At 44.5% G+C, this 18,842-nt stretch overlaps 1 protein-coding gene across 1 annotated transcript in view; it reads right to left on the bottom strand.

Annotated features, from left to right (window-relative positions):
• The window catches only part of ipo8 (importin 8), a 61,520-nt gene that overhangs the window by 17,957 nt on the left and 24,721 nt on the right, over positions 1–18,842 (bottom strand). The window contains exons 7-15 of the mRNA XM_076076173.1: positions 18,103–18,197; positions 13,635–13,719; positions 9,909–10,043; positions 6,119–6,218; positions 4,847–4,923; positions 2,793–2,909; positions 2,541–2,630; positions 1,421–1,586; positions 1,006–1,166 (exon numbers count right to left, since the gene is read on the bottom strand). Of these exons, the coding sequence (XP_075932288.1) occupies positions 1,006–1,166; positions 1,421–1,586; positions 2,541–2,630; positions 2,793–2,909; positions 4,847–4,923; positions 6,119–6,218; positions 9,909–10,043; positions 13,635–13,719; positions 18,103–18,197 (1,026 nt within the window). The remainder of the gene's footprint in view (positions 1–1,005; positions 1,167–1,420; positions 1,587–2,540; positions 2,631–2,792; positions 2,910–4,846; positions 4,924–6,118; positions 6,219–9,908; positions 10,044–13,634; positions 13,720–18,102; positions 18,198–18,842) is intronic.

The following is an 18,842-nucleotide window of genomic DNA, read 5'->3' as shown; positions in this document are numbered from 1 at the left end:
GAGTGAATAGTGGCCATGAATGGGCTCTGAACAGAACACCACTTGTATGGAGCCAAATCCAGGGCAATAGTTTTGATCATTTGAAAAAAAAAAAGAAACTGAAAGTTAAAAATTTGGTCTTGAACTTGGAAAAATACAACAATGTATTCAAACTAAAAATAAGTAAATATAAAGTTTGATTCAGTTCTGGAATCGGCTGCTGGTGGACACCTCGTCTCTGTGCTTAAGTCCGACGGTGCCATTCTAGCGGGGGTCTGAGGAGGTGCCTCGGGGTTTGGCTGGGACCCTCCTCCGCCGCGGTGGGGTACCCGATCCTGAGAACGTGAGCCAGGGGAGCCACGCTGTTGTCCTCCAAAAAGCCATTCGACTACAACTTCAGATCAGACTAGACAACCCGCTGAATTTAGGCATATTAATAAGAAACTAATTCCCTCAGTCGGGGCGAGCGAAGAGGTAAGAACCCAGCGCTGTATCCCCGTCCGACGGGCAAATTGGGGAAATGTGGCGTATGCAAGACCACTTGCATGGTGAGGCTCAGGGGTCTGAGTCCTTCTGATCGAAGCTCAGCCTGTGGACGGTGTTAGGACGCCAAGGTCCGGTCTTCTCAGTGTCGGGTTGTTTGGTAATGCAGCCCAAAGCGCGTAGTAAACTCCATCTAAGACTAAATAACAGCACGAGATGGATAATCAAAAAGAACCATAAGGGAAAGTTGAAAAGAACGTCAAGAGGGCGTGAGACCGTTGAAAGGTAAACGGGTGGGGTGCAGTCTGCCTGGGGGATTCAACTCGACGGGTTAGGGACGGCCGATCGGTGTGGGAGGATGCCCTTGCGGGACCTCTCCCTGGCGCTGGTTGACTCTTGTCGAGGGAATTTTTGTATAGCCCAAAATCACAAATCATAAATTTGCTTCAGAGGGTAATTGCGTTAGTCCTTGCTGATTGGCTAATCGTTATTCCCCCTGCTTTGCTTATTGGTTAATAACCTGCTGGTCTGTTGTGTTCCTACCAGGTTCTGCGTCATGTCCACAGCGATAGCGGCCACCTCCTGGTTGTACTCGCAGATCATCTTCTGAATAACGTTAGTCAGGTCATCGTTCTCCGTCTCTTTCACCACATGCAGCAGCTCCTGCATGACCGGCCGGATGTACGGCCTGATGTACAGCTTGGCTACACACGCGCAGAAAAGAGCATGAATCACAGTATATGTCATTTCATATCATTTTATATATCTTTAAAGCTTTGGTAAGGCATTCATTTCATGGTCATATTTGCACTTTTTGCATTAGCCATATTCATCCAGTGGTTTGCATCATCCCTTTCAGTCTTTTCACCTGTTTTCTATTCTGAACTTTACAGCAGTATCAGTTGATTGAAGTGTTCTACAAATGACTGTAAAATAACATCTAAATTCCTCCACACACCTTGTTCTTGGTTGCTGACCAGCGTCTGTAGAGCCATTGCAGCTTCCACCTTCACGGGCATCTCTTTGTCGTCAATCAGATCCTGTTTCACCAATTCGACAGCGTTCCTGAGCACCAGCTCATCATGGAAACGCAGTGGGCTGAAGCAGTGGAGCACCCAGCACGACTGCCAAAGCACAAATTAATTAACACCCATACATGTTTCATCTCAGTCCATCCAGTTCTTAGATATCTGAAACCACACATATGTAACGGTCCATTAATCGTCTGCACAGCACACACCATCCTCTGTTCTTAGACCCTCGCATCGGAAAAGGAAAAACCCCCAAATAAACCTTTAACAGGGGAAAAAGTTAAGAAACCTCCAGGAGAGCAACAGAGGAGGAACCCCTCTCCCAGGATGGCAAGAAGTGTAACAGATGTCATGTGCACAGAACGTACATATGATATAAATAATACATACAAGTTAAGTAATAGCAGTAGTAGCACTAATAATAAATGATGACTACTAATAATAACAGCAGCCTTGGATATAACAGAATAATAATGATAATAGCAGCAGTAATAGTAACAGTAATGGTAATAGAAATGTGACTAATAATAATAATAATAATAATAATAATAGTAGTTGTGTGTGTGTGTCAGGCACAGCCATGGCCGAGGCACGACCAAGGTCCAGGTATAACCACGACCCTTCAAATGGTGAATGGACTGTTCCTGTATTTCTCTGTTCTAGTCTTCTGACCACTCAAAGCTCTTCAACACTACATGTCATCATTCACCCATTCACACCCTGATGACAGGGCTACCATGCAAGGTGCCACCTGCCCATCAGTACTCTAACAAACCATTCACACTCATTCACACTCTGCAGGACTAGCCTGAGAGTAGCCTGGGGTTAAGTGTCTTGCCCAAGGAAGCATCGACTCATCCAATGAGCCACAGCCCCCAATCCTGCCAACGTTCTGGGTAGTCCTGGAGGGTTTTTTCAGAAATTGTAGCTTGTCATATCGTTGTATATGTATAAATATATATCTAAATATAAATACACATACACACAGGTTTAATGGAATGATAAAAAGATTAGCCCTGTGAAGGAGGGATGAGAGGACACACTCACCCTGGCTCGCAGGTAACCCATAGGAGAGTTGAGCAGAGGGAAGACATAGTTTTGCAGCATCAGTTCCATCTGCTCCCTGTACATCCGCTTCTATAGGAGGAGAAATGCACACACACAACACAGCCCAGAGATTATTAAACCACCAAAAAGGCAGCAAGTGGGTTAAAATTACTTTAAACTTTACAGGCTCCATCCAACCTGTTTCACAGGAAACAAAGTCGCACCCAGAGGTGTATCTGTGGATGAGCGTACCTTCAGTAAGAGCTCAGCCAGAGCTCCGATGCAGTGCAGTGCCCCGTCCTTCTTGCGAGGGTCAGCAGATGGGTCCATCAGTATCTGGTGGCAGAACTCCATCATCTGAGGAAGAACCTGCCAAGAGGGAAACACAAAGCTTACATGGAGAAAAGGATGATGCAGAAACTGAAGCTTATTGTAAAATGTCAAACCAACATGTTGCCGTGGTGTTTGACCACAGCAGAACATATCCGTCCCTCCTACTTGCACAATGCAACTGGCTGCAATCAGATTGATTCAAAGCATATCTGCTGTTGGTATCGACCGCTGTATTATTTGAGGGTTGATTCAAATACTATTTATTAGTACTTAAGAAGACCAATAACCGATATTTGGAACCATTATGTTTGCAGTAAAAATGTAAATGTTAGTGTCGAAAGACATAATAGGCCGACGACAAACTGCAACAACAATCTTTAAATGCCATTAAGCATTAAATGCTGCAAAAGATATATTTTCAACATTTTCCAAAGAAACAGCCGTTGCTCTTCTTTGCATGTATTGCAGACTTCCTTCCTGGTGTTCACTGAGTGCAGTATCTTTGTAAACTAGGATCCTTTGGTCTTCGGCTGAAGGAATCACTGACTACGTTTACATGCACTCCCATATTCCACTATTATTCTGAATATGACATGGTTCATGAAAACATCATATTCCGTTTGGATATTCTGTATTGGGCCTTATTTTGAATGGAGCCTTTTCCGACAAAGACATGTGGAATATGTCGATATTATTTGGGATTTGAGAACATTCTTTGTACGGAGTGCATTTGGAATATGCGTCTAAATATGGTTTTAGGGCACCTTGTGACGCATGGCCTCTTTCCTGTTCATGACCAGCTCTGTGTGTTGTACACAAACCAACTAGACAACAGTTTGTAAAGCTGGAGTAGTGGCGCATGCTCAGAAGAGAAGCCCACGTGCTTTTAAGCATTATGAATGGATATGCACAAATATCGCAACGATGACCTTTTCACAAAGGTGGTTGAAGGAATGAAAAAGGAGGCTGTGTTCGCACGGGAGAACAAGTTTGCCACCAAGGCAAAACTTTGAAAAAAAGTTTGCAAAGAAGCAAAATGGCACAAACGCTCATGCCATTTCACTTTGCATATTTTCACGTGATGAACGACATGTTAGGGCCTCGACCCCTTTCTAAAAAGTGGGACTCACTAGCCTCGGTGATGAGGATGCGGCATGGGGCCGTTGTATTTGAATCAGAACATGCACGGCTGCATGTAAATGGGAATGCTAGTGGATTCCTTTACATTTGCTACGTATACAGTTTAATAGGAATATTCACCTTTTCAGAATAAGGGCAAAAGCTGGTATATTTGGTGCATGTAAACGTGGTCACTGACTGACCCACTCAGCCTCAGGTGAAGGTCTGACTTGGGCTGAGTTTGCGGGCCAGAAAACCCAAATAATGAGCTAAAAGGCTGTGTAACTGTGAGTGACAGTTCTCTGTGGGTTCATCACTACAAACAACACCCTTCAAATGACATTATCTTGATGCCTCTTGCAATGCCTCTTGCGGTGCCTCTTGCAGTGCCTCTTGCAGTGCCTCTTGCAATGCCTCTTGCAATGCCTCTTGCAGTGCCTCTTGCAATGCCTCTTGCAGTGCCTCTTGCAATGCCTCTTGCAGTGCCTCTTGCAATGCCTCTTGCAATGCCTCTTGCAGTGCCTCTTGCAGTGCCTCTTGCAGTGCCTCTTGCAATGCCTCTTGCAATTTGATCAGATTAGTGCAGCTTTAATTAAATGTAGCAGAATAAACGTAAAGATTGGCAAAAAAGCACTAAGGTAAGAAAAAAACAAAGAGAATATCTTTGCTGTGCTTTGTATGTCAAATGATTGACCACCATTAACCCACAGTCATCAGACAAATGTATTGGAGTAAAAGTATAAAGTCTCAAAAGATGAACACACTCAGGCAAAGAGCCGGTGCCTACACATTGTGTAGAATTGCCATAGTTGAGTAAATGTACTCGGTTCTTCAGGACCGATGCTCCTTCTCACCTCCTTCCTCTTGCGAGCAGCTTTATAGAGGACGCTCTGGGCAGCAGTGGCTGGTAGCGCTTGGTCATCATAGAGGTCTGCAACACAGACACAACCACACTCACAAAGAGAATGCAATCAAACAATCCCTTCTCCACCACTATGATCAATGGCAATGATGCAGCTGAAAGGTCACACATGAAGCTCTGCTATAGTTCAGTGAGGAAGACTCTCTTCACACTCCTTTACATTCATAATCTCTCTCTCTCTGTGTTTACTCTATCAGATGATTGTGGGCGTTCACTTTAACTTAACCAACCAGATTCTGAACGATTTCCTAAAGCCAATCACATGCTGTCAAATATTAAAAATGTTCTCTCTGCTGCTTTCAGTTGTCATGGCAGTCACCTCCAGTCGGCATCACAGTCATGCTCTCATTCATCATCGCATTGCAGCAGATCCTTTCATCACCACCACCAGACTGTCTAGAGCAGGGGTCTTCAACGTTCTTCAGGCCAAGGACCCCCAAACTGATAGAGAGATGGAGCAGGGACCCCCGACTATACATATTGTATAAAATCGTGTTTTATATTAAACTGGGCCTAGTGCCATGTATAAACATACCTCTTTACTGTGCATTCAATACTAAGCTATTCAAATAATACCCAGGTTCATATATTCATGTTCTTATTTTAAACATGTGCAAGGCACAGTGAGTAGGGAGGCCGTGCCACTGACATTCATAAACATACCTGTTATCTTGCATACAATACTGAACTATTAAAATAATGGACACATTCATGTTTTTTTTTGTTTTTTTTAAATAAAAAAATTGTCTAATCAACCAAAGATTTCACGGACCCCCTGCAGTACCTCCGTGGATCCCCTGTTGAAGACCTCTGGTCTAGACCCTCTAATATACTACGTCATAATGGAGTCCAATCGCCAAAGACTTTTCACTATTAATTTCTTATATATATACAGAATATATATATATATGTAATAAATTATTATTCATTCTAATCAAGTCTCTCCTGATTGAACGACAAAGAGTAGTTCATAAACAAAAGCCCACTCACTTTCAGGGAGTTTTTCCTGTGCTCTAATAATCTACTGTACATGATAATGTACAGTAGATTATTATGCATGTTAATTCAAACAAGCATTTACAAAATGTTACCAATGATATTTAATAACAGATATGGTGTGTTATCTATTAGCCAACATACAGCCTGATTTGGCATAATGCTTTTCTTGGCTGAGCGAGCTCAGTGATGGATGGAGTGTACTCACTGAACTTCATGCGGATGTACTCATAAGGGTCTTCCAGCCAAAGCTTCTCATCCTCATCTTTGTAACACATGAGAGGGAAGATGACCTCCTGGCATATGGTCTGTAAGAGATGATCAATAACAAGGAAAAGCAGATAAGGAAAGACATGTGACACTAGAGATAGAGGAAACTTTGCATCCCTCTGAAGTCCACCTTTCAGAAACTGAAGACAGTGAAGACATTACACGTTTGGTACGGTCTGGTTCTCAAGAACATAAATGAACAAGTTTAAAGCAACTCTTCCCTTTTATGTACTCTCCAAAACCAACCTGAACCAACTAGGTTAAAACTGTAATTACACTGTAGTTCTGATGGTTTCCCTCTTTTACAATATTCATCAGTGTAGCAACATACAGGGAAGACAGCAAGCTAGGAAACATGAGGTAAACAATGTTCAATTGTAATATTCTAAGAACTTGGCTTTGCGAATGTTTCGTGAACACAGTGCTTAATTGACTGATCATATCAGCACTAATGGATTGATTCGATACATAATGAATTGCCAAAAAATGTATTAATCAATTCATTTTTTAGGTAATTTGTCAAGCACCAAAATGCTAAACATTGAAAATAAGCCTGCAAGCATACAAATGATCCCCTTGGATGAACAACAAAAACCAAACAAGCTGAATGACTTTCACTTAATGTTTAATTCACAAAACTTCTCTCATGAACATTACGATGTGTTGCAGGCTGAAAGTGGACCGACTTCCACAATGCCTTTGTCACCGACATAAGAGTTAATAAATAAAGCACATCCTGTCTCAAAACAATGCAGAAAAATCAGTTAATGCATATGTTACTTCTAGACTAGATTACTGCAATTCCGTATTATCAGGCTGCTCTAGTAAGTCTCTCAAGAGGCCGATCCCAGCAAGAGGCATTGCAAGAGGCGTCGCAAGAGGCGTCGCAAGAGGCGTCGCAAGAGGCGTCGCAAAAGGCACTGCAAGAGGCATTGCAAGAGGCATTGCAAGAGACATTGCAAGAGGCACTGCAAGAGGCATTGCAAGAGGCATTGCAAGAGGCATTGCAAGAGGCACTGCAAGAGGCACTGCAAGAGGCACTGCAAAAGGCATTGCAAGAGGCACTGCAAGAGGCATTGCAAAAGGCATCGCAAGAGGCGTCGCAAGAGGCGTCGCAAGAGGCGTCGCAAAAGGCACTGCAAGAGGCATTGCAAGAGGCATTGCAAGAGGCATTGCAAGAGGCACTGCAAGAGGCATTGCAAGAGGCATTGCAAGAGGCATTGCAAGAGGCACTGCAAAAGGCATTGCAAGAGGCACTGCAAGAGGCATTGCAAAAGGCATCGCAAGAGGTATCGCAAGAGGCATCGCAAGAGGCACTGCAAGAGGCACTGCAAGAGGCACTGCAAGAGGCACTGCAAGAGGCACCGCAAGAGGCATTGCAAGAGGCACTGCAAGAGGCATTGCAAGAGGCATTGCAAGAGGCACTGCAAGAGGCACTGCAAGAGGCACTGCAAGAGGCATTGCAAGAGGCATTGCAAGAGGCACTGCAAGAGGCATTGCAAGAGGCATTGCAAGAGGCACTGCAAGAGGCACTGCAAGAGGCACCGCAAGAGGCATTGCAAGAGGCACTGCAAGAGGCATTGCAAGAGGCATTGCAAGAGGCACTGCAAGAGGCACTGCAAGAGGCATTGCAAGAGGCACTGCAAGAGGCACTGCAAGAGGCATTGCAAGAGGCATTGCAAGAGGCACTGCAAGAGGCATTGCAAGAGGCATTGCAAGAGGCGTGGACACTTCAAAAATGTCCCTGGGAAAAGCGAGTTTGGCAAAACAGCTGATGAGCCTGTGGAGCGGGGGTGCGTGAGTAACCAGGCGATCAAATGTAAATAAAGGGGATACATTTATTCAATGCAGACATCAAGCCCTTGCTGTGGCTCTGTTGTTGAATGAGGGGAAATATTATGTTGTTCATCATAGTTGAAAATCGGTAATATTGGTAATATCTGTGTGACTCCCCCGTCGACGCGGTGGAGTCCTTCCGCTTCCTGGGCTCCATCATAACCCAGGACCTCAAGTGGGAGCTTAACATCAGCTCCATCACCAAGAAGGCTCAGCAGAGGATGTACTTCCTGAGGCAGCTGAAGAAATTCAACCTGCCAAAGACAATGATGGTGCATTTCTACACAGCCATCATTGAGTCCATCCTCTGCTCCTCCATCACATTCTGGTACGCTGCAGCCACTGCCAAGGACAAGGGCAGACTGCAGCGCATCATTCGCTCTGCCGAGAGGGTGATTGGCTGCAATCTGCCGTCCCTCCAAGACTTGATCGCTTCAAGAACCCTGAAGCGAGCAAGAAGGATTGTAGCCGACCCCTCTCACCCTGGACAAAAACTGTTTGTGCCCCTTCCATCTGGTAGGAGGCTGAGGTCCATCAGGACCAAGACCTCATGACACATGAACAGTTTCTTCCCGTCGGCAGTTGGGCTCATTAAACAGAGCCCCGGACCCCCACTGACTCTGTCATCCCCAGGACAAATTCCTACCGGTCACTCCCCTGCACATCCCTTCTATTACACTCGACACTTTTACACTACACTTACATCTCACTTGTTTATAGTCCTGTTATCTGTTCGTTTGTGCACTTTATTTTATATTTTACTTTATTTTATATTTTTCTGTAAATTTTTATATGTTTCTACTTTGCACTGTTGATTGTTGTTGATTGTTGTGAAATGTTATGCACCTCCCGTCATGTCAAATTCCTTGTATGTTCAACATACCATGGCAATAAACGGTTCTGATTCTGATTCTGATCAATGTCAGTGGTAGAGTAGTAAAGCCAGCCTCTTGCTTGATTTGATTGGCTGCCTCGGTCTAGAGTCACACTAACGAGTGGAGCACCTCTGTGCCCGACACTGAAAAGTTGAAAATATTTTAATGCTCGTCTAGAAATCGCCTGAAAAACGCAGCACGCGGTGCAGGTGAGGAGCACAAATCAGGCGCACCGCGTCATAAAACGATGCTTTTGTGGGTGACATGTTTCGAACAAAACGTATCGTGTGATCGGCCCAGAAGACTCTCCAGTTGATCCAGAATCGTTTTTTGAATGAAACTTTCAATGTCTGGTGTCCTATTTTATGATGTTATCACCCGAAGAAAAGGAGGAAGATATGATTGTATGACGTATCGTTAGGGTTATACAACTGTAATTTATGGTGATGTTGGATTGCTGCTAGGCTGGCCAGTTCACTTAATACAGGGTTTTTAACCACAGATAAAATCTTGTTTACGAAAGGCTAAACGCCATCAAATGAAACGGAATATTTGGTCAGAAAAACGATGCAGTGGTATTATCTCACCTTTCACAGACTTTTAAAAAGGAAGCCCTTGTTTGAATAGAGGAGACATTTCTATTCAATAGATATATTTATGTTTCCATATCACACGGTTTCTCAAAAGGTTCTTGGCACCCTGAGAGAGTTCCCGCTATGGAAACACCCTAACGGTCAATAAACCCTAACCTGATGTGAGGGAACTCGAACACTACCCAACCTGAACTCATTAGCACTAGTCTAATCAGAATCAAAGTTCTAGTCAGAGCAGACTGTAGAGTTACACTTATTGTACGTCTCTGTATGTGCCAGGAACTAATGGTTAAAATAGCAGCTATTTATAAAAGGCTTTCCTTGGAAAATGAAAAGTAAATGCAAATAATTAGATGAAAAATGACACAAATTTCATACCAATCTACACGATCACTCTTTATCACATTCCTCCATGATGTCCTACCTGCATATGTGGCTTCATCTGTTTCCAGGTCAGTGAGTGTGACAGGCCCTGATTGAGGTAGTTGAGGCACTGCTGCAGGACGCGAGGAGTAACATAGTGCTTCTGTCGGTGCTGGTCCACTACCTTCAGCAGGACCTGGACAGACAATACATGACAAAAGAGACAAACCAAAACCGAGCTTGAGCAACATAATCATGAAAACCTAAACAAGGGGTCGGCAACTTATAATGCATGTGTTTGATGTAATGCCCTGGTCATTGAATTACTAGGGTGTTATAAAGTAGCACTGGTTTATCAAAAACAATGAACGAAAGACCAAAAATAAATATAAATGTAACTTGATGACAAAGGGATCTTTGTGCTCTGTACATGTACATCTTGTGCATGAGTATGGCCTGACACATACACACACAAATCCATAGCATGTATGGGACAATGGGCAGTACTGGTGCATGAATTATATGTGCATTCTGCACGGATCTGTTCATACACGATGTACGCTGACGCACACATACACGCATCCACAATTAACCTTTTTACTCATTTATCATGCTTTAATATATTCGATTATCTCAGAACTGCATTAGGAATGTGACTCTACCCGCTTGGTAGAGTCAACAGCCTCGTCAAAGAGTACATATAGAGATTAACCCTATGCTTGGCCAATTACTTCGATGGCTTGTTGTTATTTCAATTGTCTACACAGCCTGTTAACATACTTTGGTGTATTATTGTAATACTTTGGGTTGTTTTCGGCCTGTGAGCAAATGTTGCATACGTCCTGAGTACCAGCAGCGGTTCAGCGGGCCGGTGTACATGCCAGCATGAGCAGAGGCTATGGCGTACCAGTGCAGGTGCAGTGCCCACGCATGACAACATTTTCCCACGAGAAAGTCACTTAGGGGCTGGGCTTCCCTCTGGTCCACGGAGCTGGCTGTAAAAGCAGATGAATAAGATAAAAGCACGGGGCAGTCGTGGGGAGAGGACTACACGGACTTACTCTTTGTGGACTATTAACGACTGGATTATAAATCTCCGGACCTTGGAATACCTGCTCACTGGGATATCAAATGGATTAAGGTTTTTTTACTCTTTTTCTTTGATTTTAGTGGATTTACTTTTCTTTATTTTTGAACTGAAAAGTATCTACTCTGATTGGATTAAATAAACTGAGTGGAAACTGTACAATCTTCTTTTACCTCATTTTTCTTTTTGACAACGAAAAACTAAAAAGAGGAATTCCCTCTTAGAGGAGGCTCGCTTAGCCGCTGGGTAAATTGCAGGAATCCCACACAACGGCACGCTACTGTTAACAAACGCACACACACATTTCACATTCCACCGTAGAGTAGGAGAAACCAACGGTTAGGGGCCGTAAATGACCGTGAGCTTGGATCAGACTTGTAGCTGTTAGACCTTCCGCAGGAGTTAACATTGTTTAAAGTGAACTTAAATAGATTGGGTGAGGCTCGTGTGTGAACTGTCTCCATTGTTTATACACACCCAAGTGGTAACCGAGTGGTGTGTCGGAATGTTCTCCGCGTGGCTCACCAACAGGCCAAGTGGGTGAGTCAAGTAGAGAGGGCTCGGGCTCTGCCCCTTCTCACACCTTAGTCCTGTGACCTAAAAACTCACAGGACTCCTTAACTCAGGGACGGGATTACGTGAGCCTGGGCTAAGACTGGTGTAGGGGAACCCACAGGGGAGACCGGACATCAGGGCCGAGAATCTAGAGGGATTTCTCTGAAGGATACGGGCCTGCTAGCCGGGTCCTTTTGATCCGTCATCACCCCAGGGCGGCTGATTGGGTGAATCTGCTCGTTCGAGGTCCCCTCAGTTTGAGCACACTTCTGAGGGTCCTCGTTCTCAGTAAAAAAAGAAAAAGAAAAAAAAGAAAGAAGTTCTCCCTCCAGGAGCGGGGGAGGCGCCTGCCTTTAGCGTGAGCACCGCACGTGACACATGCCAGCATGGGCATACCAGTTTTCAGTGACACATGAGAAAGCAAATAATATAGTAAAATATTGAAATATGCTATTTCTTTGTTAAAAATATTACATTAGTGCAACAGCGTACAATTCATGCTCAGTGGTCCTTGTGCTGCTGTACAACAGTGTAGGTCTTGTAACCAGGAAACATCTGGCAAAGAGGACACCGCACTGTACAGATATGCTCAAGACATGACAAGAAAATGTAGCTGGTCTTTTCAGCCCAGTTGGACAAAAAGAGCATGTGCCATGCCAAAGTATTTTGAGCAGAGTACCACAAACTGTGTACCTTCAAAATCAGGCTACAGAAGGCGTGTATTGCTGAATGTAGGAAACTTCATAGATAGAGAATACATACAGGAGGCTTTGCTTCACAGTGCAGAGGTTTTGTTTGAAGAGCTACGAAATAAAGACACCATCATATCCAGGATTAAAGATTTGGTTTGTCTGCAAGAACTGTTGAGATGAGCATTAATGCAATGATGGGAAATGCTGAAAACTGTTGCACTGACAAATACAGAGATGTTCAGTGTGGCTGTGTATAAAAGTTTGGACAAATTCCAATTCACAGTCAACTGACAACAGACCATTCAGTGGTTTGTGTGCAGCTGTAAATATCAACATGCAGACCAGCAGATTTGGGCAGTAAAGCGTTACTCAGTAACACATTACTGTAATATTATTACTCTCCCAGTAACGTAATAAGGGATTACAATTTCAATAATTAAAACAGTTATTATATGACAGTTATTAATTCAAGTAACACTGCTTTATCGGAGCGTGATGGGTTCATCGTGCCAGGTATGCTTATGTTAAGATAACGTGACGGCGCAGAAGGGGAGACAAATCTGATCTGCTCATCTTTACACATGCTTTTTGAGAGATTGACTAGGAGAAAAAGAGAGAGGATGGTCTTTTATGACACTTTGGGGGTCTGCAGACACACCAGGGACACAGATTAAGTCATTAAAAACTGCATTTTGCATTATATGTGACAAATGTATATCCTCAAATGTAACCTCAAATACGACAGATAAGGATAGTTTAAATGCAATCTAACACATTTCGATCACAATAACAAGGTGCATAAAGTTGTTATATACTAACACAACTAAGTACATTAAATACATTCTAAATAGCTTAATATTTGCCTTAAGCTTATGAACTGTAAGTACAATTAGAATGTGATGAGTCCATCACAGCAGGTCAGTATGCATCTTCACATCGCATCAGGCAAATATGGCCTGAGGCACGTTTGACCGTGCCGAGGATGTAATATATAATATAACGTAACTAATTACTTTTGACACCAAGTAATAGGAAAAGTAAAATGTATTACTTCTTAAAGAAGAATAGAAGTAATAATTAAAAAGTAACTCATTACACCTCCTGAGTAACTTGCTCAACATTGCAGACCAGACTTAGATCAAGTTAGCAGTGAAAGGTAGGGTTTGATTTATTGTATGTGTAACATACTCATTACACGTGACATGAGTAACAGAGAGGGGACCCTGCACAATATAATAATAGGTCTACAGCTCTATTGTTACATCAAGGTCAAACTTCGGTAATAATATAACTAACTATCAGTGCATAAATAAATAAATGGCATGCTCATTAGAAAATGCCACAAAATAGCACAGCGGCATTTTTGCAAATTGACACTGACATTATAGAAAAGATTGCCGATCCCTGATCTGATCTAAACCAACATCTTCAAGTCTCAGTGACGCATGCTTACCTGCTGTAGGCCCATTGCATAGGTCTTCATGAAAAAGTCTGCAAACTCATAGTACTCCTTTGTCACATTGCCAGGGCTTCCATACCTGTAACGAAGATAGAAGCATGTTGTGACAGCCGGGATTTCATCACTGGATTTCATCACCTGTGTACACCCCTGGAAACATCCATCCCATCTCATCCTTGATTTGTTACCGGCCTCCCCTTCCCTTATCTGTCATTCAGTTTGTGAGGAGAGTAGGAGAGCAGAAGAGAGAACTGAATTGATCTGATGTTGTACTAACTCACACAGGCTCCACCGTCTACTGGACTATGGGTAATTCTATAGAAATAAAATAGGAGTAGAAAGGACATTGAACTGGTTTCCGTGGTCATTTGACAAATACAAAAGAAAATGGTGATTGTTGTTAGTTGCTATGGGGCCGTAAAATGTTGTGGTAGCTTGCCAGTAAGAGAGCAGACTCAGCTCCGGAGACAGATGGCTGGCTAGTTAGAGAGGTAATATAGCTTGTCCATCTCCAGAGCAACGGGGAGGGAAGTGGAGGGACTGCTAGACCTAGCGCTGCCGCTGGCCACCAGGCCACTGCTCGGCTTATTTTTTGTAACCAGTGTAGCATGGTGGAATAAGCAAGATAGCTAACTAGCCAGCTGTCCACTAGTTAGCTAGCTTGCTAATTCCACGATAGTTAAATGCTACACTGGTTACAGAAAATGAGCCAAACAAAGTTGTCATTCATCTGGCGATAGAAATGTGCTTTCCCACACTGTGACAAGAGTGTGTGGTAGCCTATTAAGTTAAATTTGACTTATTTAACGTTACTTTTAGCTCTCTGTGCTTTGTAACGTTATGACCCCACTGATAGTTTTAGTTGTCACTGCAAAACCTCACCTCAGTGAGTCTGCGCCTTGCCGTAAGTCTGTTTAGTTTATGCGGAAGTTAGATAGCTGCAACGGTTGCAATGGCAACAATACACACAAAAATGGACACTCTACCATCGAGCTACGTTGATTTGAATTGGATAGTCCCTTCTACTTATATGTCTAATACTCTCCTATTCACGAGCATGATTGGAAATTTTGCATACGCGTAGCCAGCCAGGACATGCCTGCCAGAATACATGCGGAACTCATAGAACATAAAGCAGCACACATCGTTAATCGATATGCGATTTGCCCTCCGACTGCCTGCATCCACAGATGTAGTCCCCCCTTTAAGACCCTCGTCAGTAACCATGGACCACGCAAAAAGGCTGTTAAGCAGTCAACAGCCTGCCCAGCCTGCTGAGCGCTGCCTAAGACTCGATGCTAGCAGTGGTGGGATCACTTTCCACGCTTTGATGTGATGCTTTGATGTGATGCTTCGCTGCGATGAGAGCAAACCAGAGCTAGAGATCATTGCTGTGTAAGTCCCCGCTCCGCCACTGCTTCCGGTCATCCCCGCTGAGAGACCAGCTTCGTCTGCAGACGACGATGATGTCAACGTGTCTGGAACATCGTCTTACGGAAGCCCACTGCTGACAGCTCTTTGCCGGGTCTTCTAGCTTGTGATGACTACTGTGGCAGGGCATAGTTATCACTCAGAATTGAATTCGGCCTGAAACGAATACGACATTTCATTGCTGGGTTAACAGTGGGATGCCTATTACCTGGGGGCGAAATACACCTCAATCCAGTTTAACCCTGGTGGTTGCGGAAAGAGGGTGTCTGTTCTTCCTTCATCTGTCTCCACACAGGGTGACAGGGCGGGAAAACATTGACACAATGTCAGCTACTGTGGTAACAGGCAAGCCGTTGATGTGTTCACGGACCTCATATCCACACCGGAAACAGGAGACATTGGACACATTGTCGTGATGTCTGCTGTATCTTTCTCAAGCTGGCCAACCGGCGATGTGTTCAGGGATCTAATTTCCTGCTTGAACTTTTCCCTGTTGGTCTCCCATATGCCGCCTTCTGTTTGTGGCCGTGAGGTCTGAGAAGAGATAGCTGGTCGCTCGTCCTAAAACCCAGTTTTACCAGGCATGATCTCCGCATCCTAAACTGGTGCATTGCCCGCAAGACATTACGTATGTAAACCATCAAACGATCACTGGCACTTTTTCAGTTTGGCGATAGGTTCACCTACATCAACTTAAAAGGTGAACACTTTCAGGTCGAGGTGGCTTCAAATCTCAGGATACTCTTGTGTTTGGACACTGTGCTTTGGCTGCTGCGAGGTGAAGGGGTGAAGGTGGGGTTTTTTTAATCACAAAGACATCATTGTCATGGTTAGGTCCAGAGAATGGGCTATGTTCCTTACTTCCCAGATCTCACTACAAACCAAGTTGGGGTTCATGATCAACTGGAAGGGAAGCGGCCTCTTCCACACCAACAGGTGGAGTATCTGGAAGTTATGCTCCCCACATGGAGGTTGCGGGCCACTCTGTCTGACTAGACATGGACAGCACCCCTGGATATAGTTTGCAATTGCCGGGGCTGTAACAGTGATGGCGTTTACCGTAATGTGTGCTCCGGTGTTTGTGGCAGTTGCCCATCCGGTGGTACAGCTTTGTCTCCTGCACATGCAGCGTCTGCAGAGGTGGTTAAGGCCAAGTAGCACAAGCTGTGCTTGGTTAGCATTCCCACCTCAGCACAGGATGACCTGCAATACTGGGGCTCTCTACAACCCCTGTTGCAGGGAACACCACTAGGAAAAATGACTTCAAACATCACTGAGTAGACGGATTTGAGCCTTACTGGGTGTGGTGGGGCCTGACTAGGTGATTTGTAGCCCAGACACATTGACGTCCTTAAGCTACAGGCAATGTTCTTGATCCTCCAACACTTTTCAGGTCCCTGTTATGGGGGAGGAATGTGCCGGTAAGGGCTGACAACCACACCATGCTGCCTACATCAACAGGCAGGGCAAAGTTTGGTCTGCAGCCCTGTTGAGGATGGCGGAGAGCCTATGGTTGTTGGCTTCAGAACCCCTGTTTTTTTCTGAAGGCCATCCACATTCCTGGGGGGGGGGGGGTCGAGAAAGCAGAAGTGGATCAGTTTGCCAACAGATACAAGACCCACTGTCTGCTATGGTTCTCCCTGATACAGCAGGACAATCAACCCCTTGGGTTGGACACCTTTGCCCCATGGTGAAGAAAGCTGCTTTATGCCTTTCCAATGCTGCATGTCAAACCTCCCCTGTTGGAGAGAGTTATTATGGTAGCCTCAGGTCGTCATCCGTGGTATACAAAAATTACTGGGATGATGGCAGCCCATCCCCGTACCATCCCCCTGTTCTGGGGGGTTCTATCTCAGGAGGAGGGTGCAATAGGCACGCTGCCAAATGTGGGTCGTTCTCCCCAGACTTGGCTCACGAGAGGGATAGGATGAAGAGAGCTGGACTGTGTGTACAGGTGGTGCAGACCATCCAAGCACAAGAGTGGGATCCACCATTGCCTGGGCAAAGTGGTCAGTGTTGCAATGCTGGTTCAAGGATGTTCAGTTGGGTGCATTCTCTCCTTTTGTCAGTGTGTGATGGATAGAGGGCTGTCTCCTGCCACTGTTAGTGTGTGCAGCAGCCATTTCTTCCTGCCAACATGGTTTCGGTCACCCTCTCATGAAGCGAATCCTGCAGAGGGTCAGGAGACAGCTACCGGTAATGCATGCCTCTTCCCCGCAGAGGGAACTGCCATTGGTGCTCGAGGCTTTGGCGAAGGGTCTCTTTGAGCTTTTGGAGTGCTCCTCTCTGAAGGCGTTGTTGTCCAACAAAGCTTTGCTGCTTGCACTGACCTCATCTAAGAGAGTGTTTGAACTAACTGCCCTGTTGGTGCACCCCTGGTGCTTGCTGCTTTGTGGGGACCGCACAAAGCAGGGGAACCTAGGGTTATACAGCTGGATGCTTTTTGTCATTCACCCCATGCGTGGGAAAATGGAGGCAAAGGGAGGTAAACTGCTTTACCCAGTATGTGTGTTGGCATGTTATGTTGAATGCACAGCCCTCATCATGCGCACTGAACATCGGTTTGTGTGCTTCGGAGATGGTTTGTCTGGTAAAGCCCTATCCAAGTAACGCCTGGCGGGATAGCTTTGTGGGTGCATCTACCAAGCCAATAGACAGGCTCGACCAAGTTGAGTTACGTACTACCTGGGTTGGCTGGGGCCCCCTACTTCTCCGCTGTGGCGGCCTAGGTTATAAAGAAGTAGGTGGGCAGCGGCGACTAACCTTCAGCCGGTCAGGATCAGTGTGGTTGGGTCAATATGTTATGTAGCGGCATGTTGTACATTCATTGGGCTCCACTTACTGTACCCATAGAGTCCAGTAGAGGGCGAAGCCTGCGTGAGGTAGAACGAAGATTACGATATCAATGTGTAGGGTGTACATTTTGACTTATGTGCATACCCTTTTGTGGTTTGATTTAACCGTAAAAAACACAGAAAATCAAACTGGCTGGTAATGTCTGCTGGTGATGTGAGAGCAGCTCTGGACTCACCTTTCAAACAGTCTTGTGATGATGCGTAACGCCCACTTCTTGCACTTCCACCATGCGAGCTCAGGACGGTCATCCTCATCAACCTCCAATGTTTCCTAACAAACAAACACTTTATGTTCAGTTTTTGGAGCTTGTGAATCCAGCAAAAGAACAGAAAAAAACAGCCAGATTTCTGCCACCATAATGAAAAATATTTGATCAGTTTCTCATTTTTACAAGATCCATTTTACGTCATAACTAAATATTGTTTGTTATATGTTATTATGACATATTTTGTTATTATTACTATATACCAAATGATTCTGTCAATTCAAGAAACTATTTGTAAAAATATCAAACATGGATGAATGAAGTTAAAAGCGAGCGAAGCAGAGGTAACGTAAAGGAATGAATGTTTCTACTGGATCGCCCTAAATGAGCTGATGTGTCGAACTGTGGAATTGATTTGTGGATTGGAGGAAGATAAAAGGCTGGGGCATATTCATTGTTTGAAATTTGGCTTCTGTCAGAGTTTACAGAAACCCACTCTTCCAAAATGTGGATGCAATTTATAAAAATCAGGGTTTTCCGTACCATCATAAGCTTTTTTCCGCAGCGTCTAAGCCAAATGACCAGAAACAAATGTCATGCTGCTATGTTTTGATGTCATTTACAGGTACGCTGCTTTCGTTGTCCTCTCTGTGTTGGTGTTTCACCGATGGTTGGGCTCAGTTCCTTCTCCACACACAACACACAGTCAT

This window comes from Anarhichas minor, unplaced genomic scaffold (genome assembly GCF_050575085.1).
Source record: "Anarhichas minor isolate MPS153535 unplaced genomic scaffold, ASM5057508v1 ptg000055l, whole genome shotgun sequence".
Lineage (NCBI taxonomy): Eukaryota > Metazoa > Chordata > Actinopteri > Perciformes > Anarhichadidae > Anarhichas > Anarhichas minor.
Note: the sequence above shows the minus strand (reverse complement) of the source record. Positions and strands in the feature narration are given on the sequence as shown.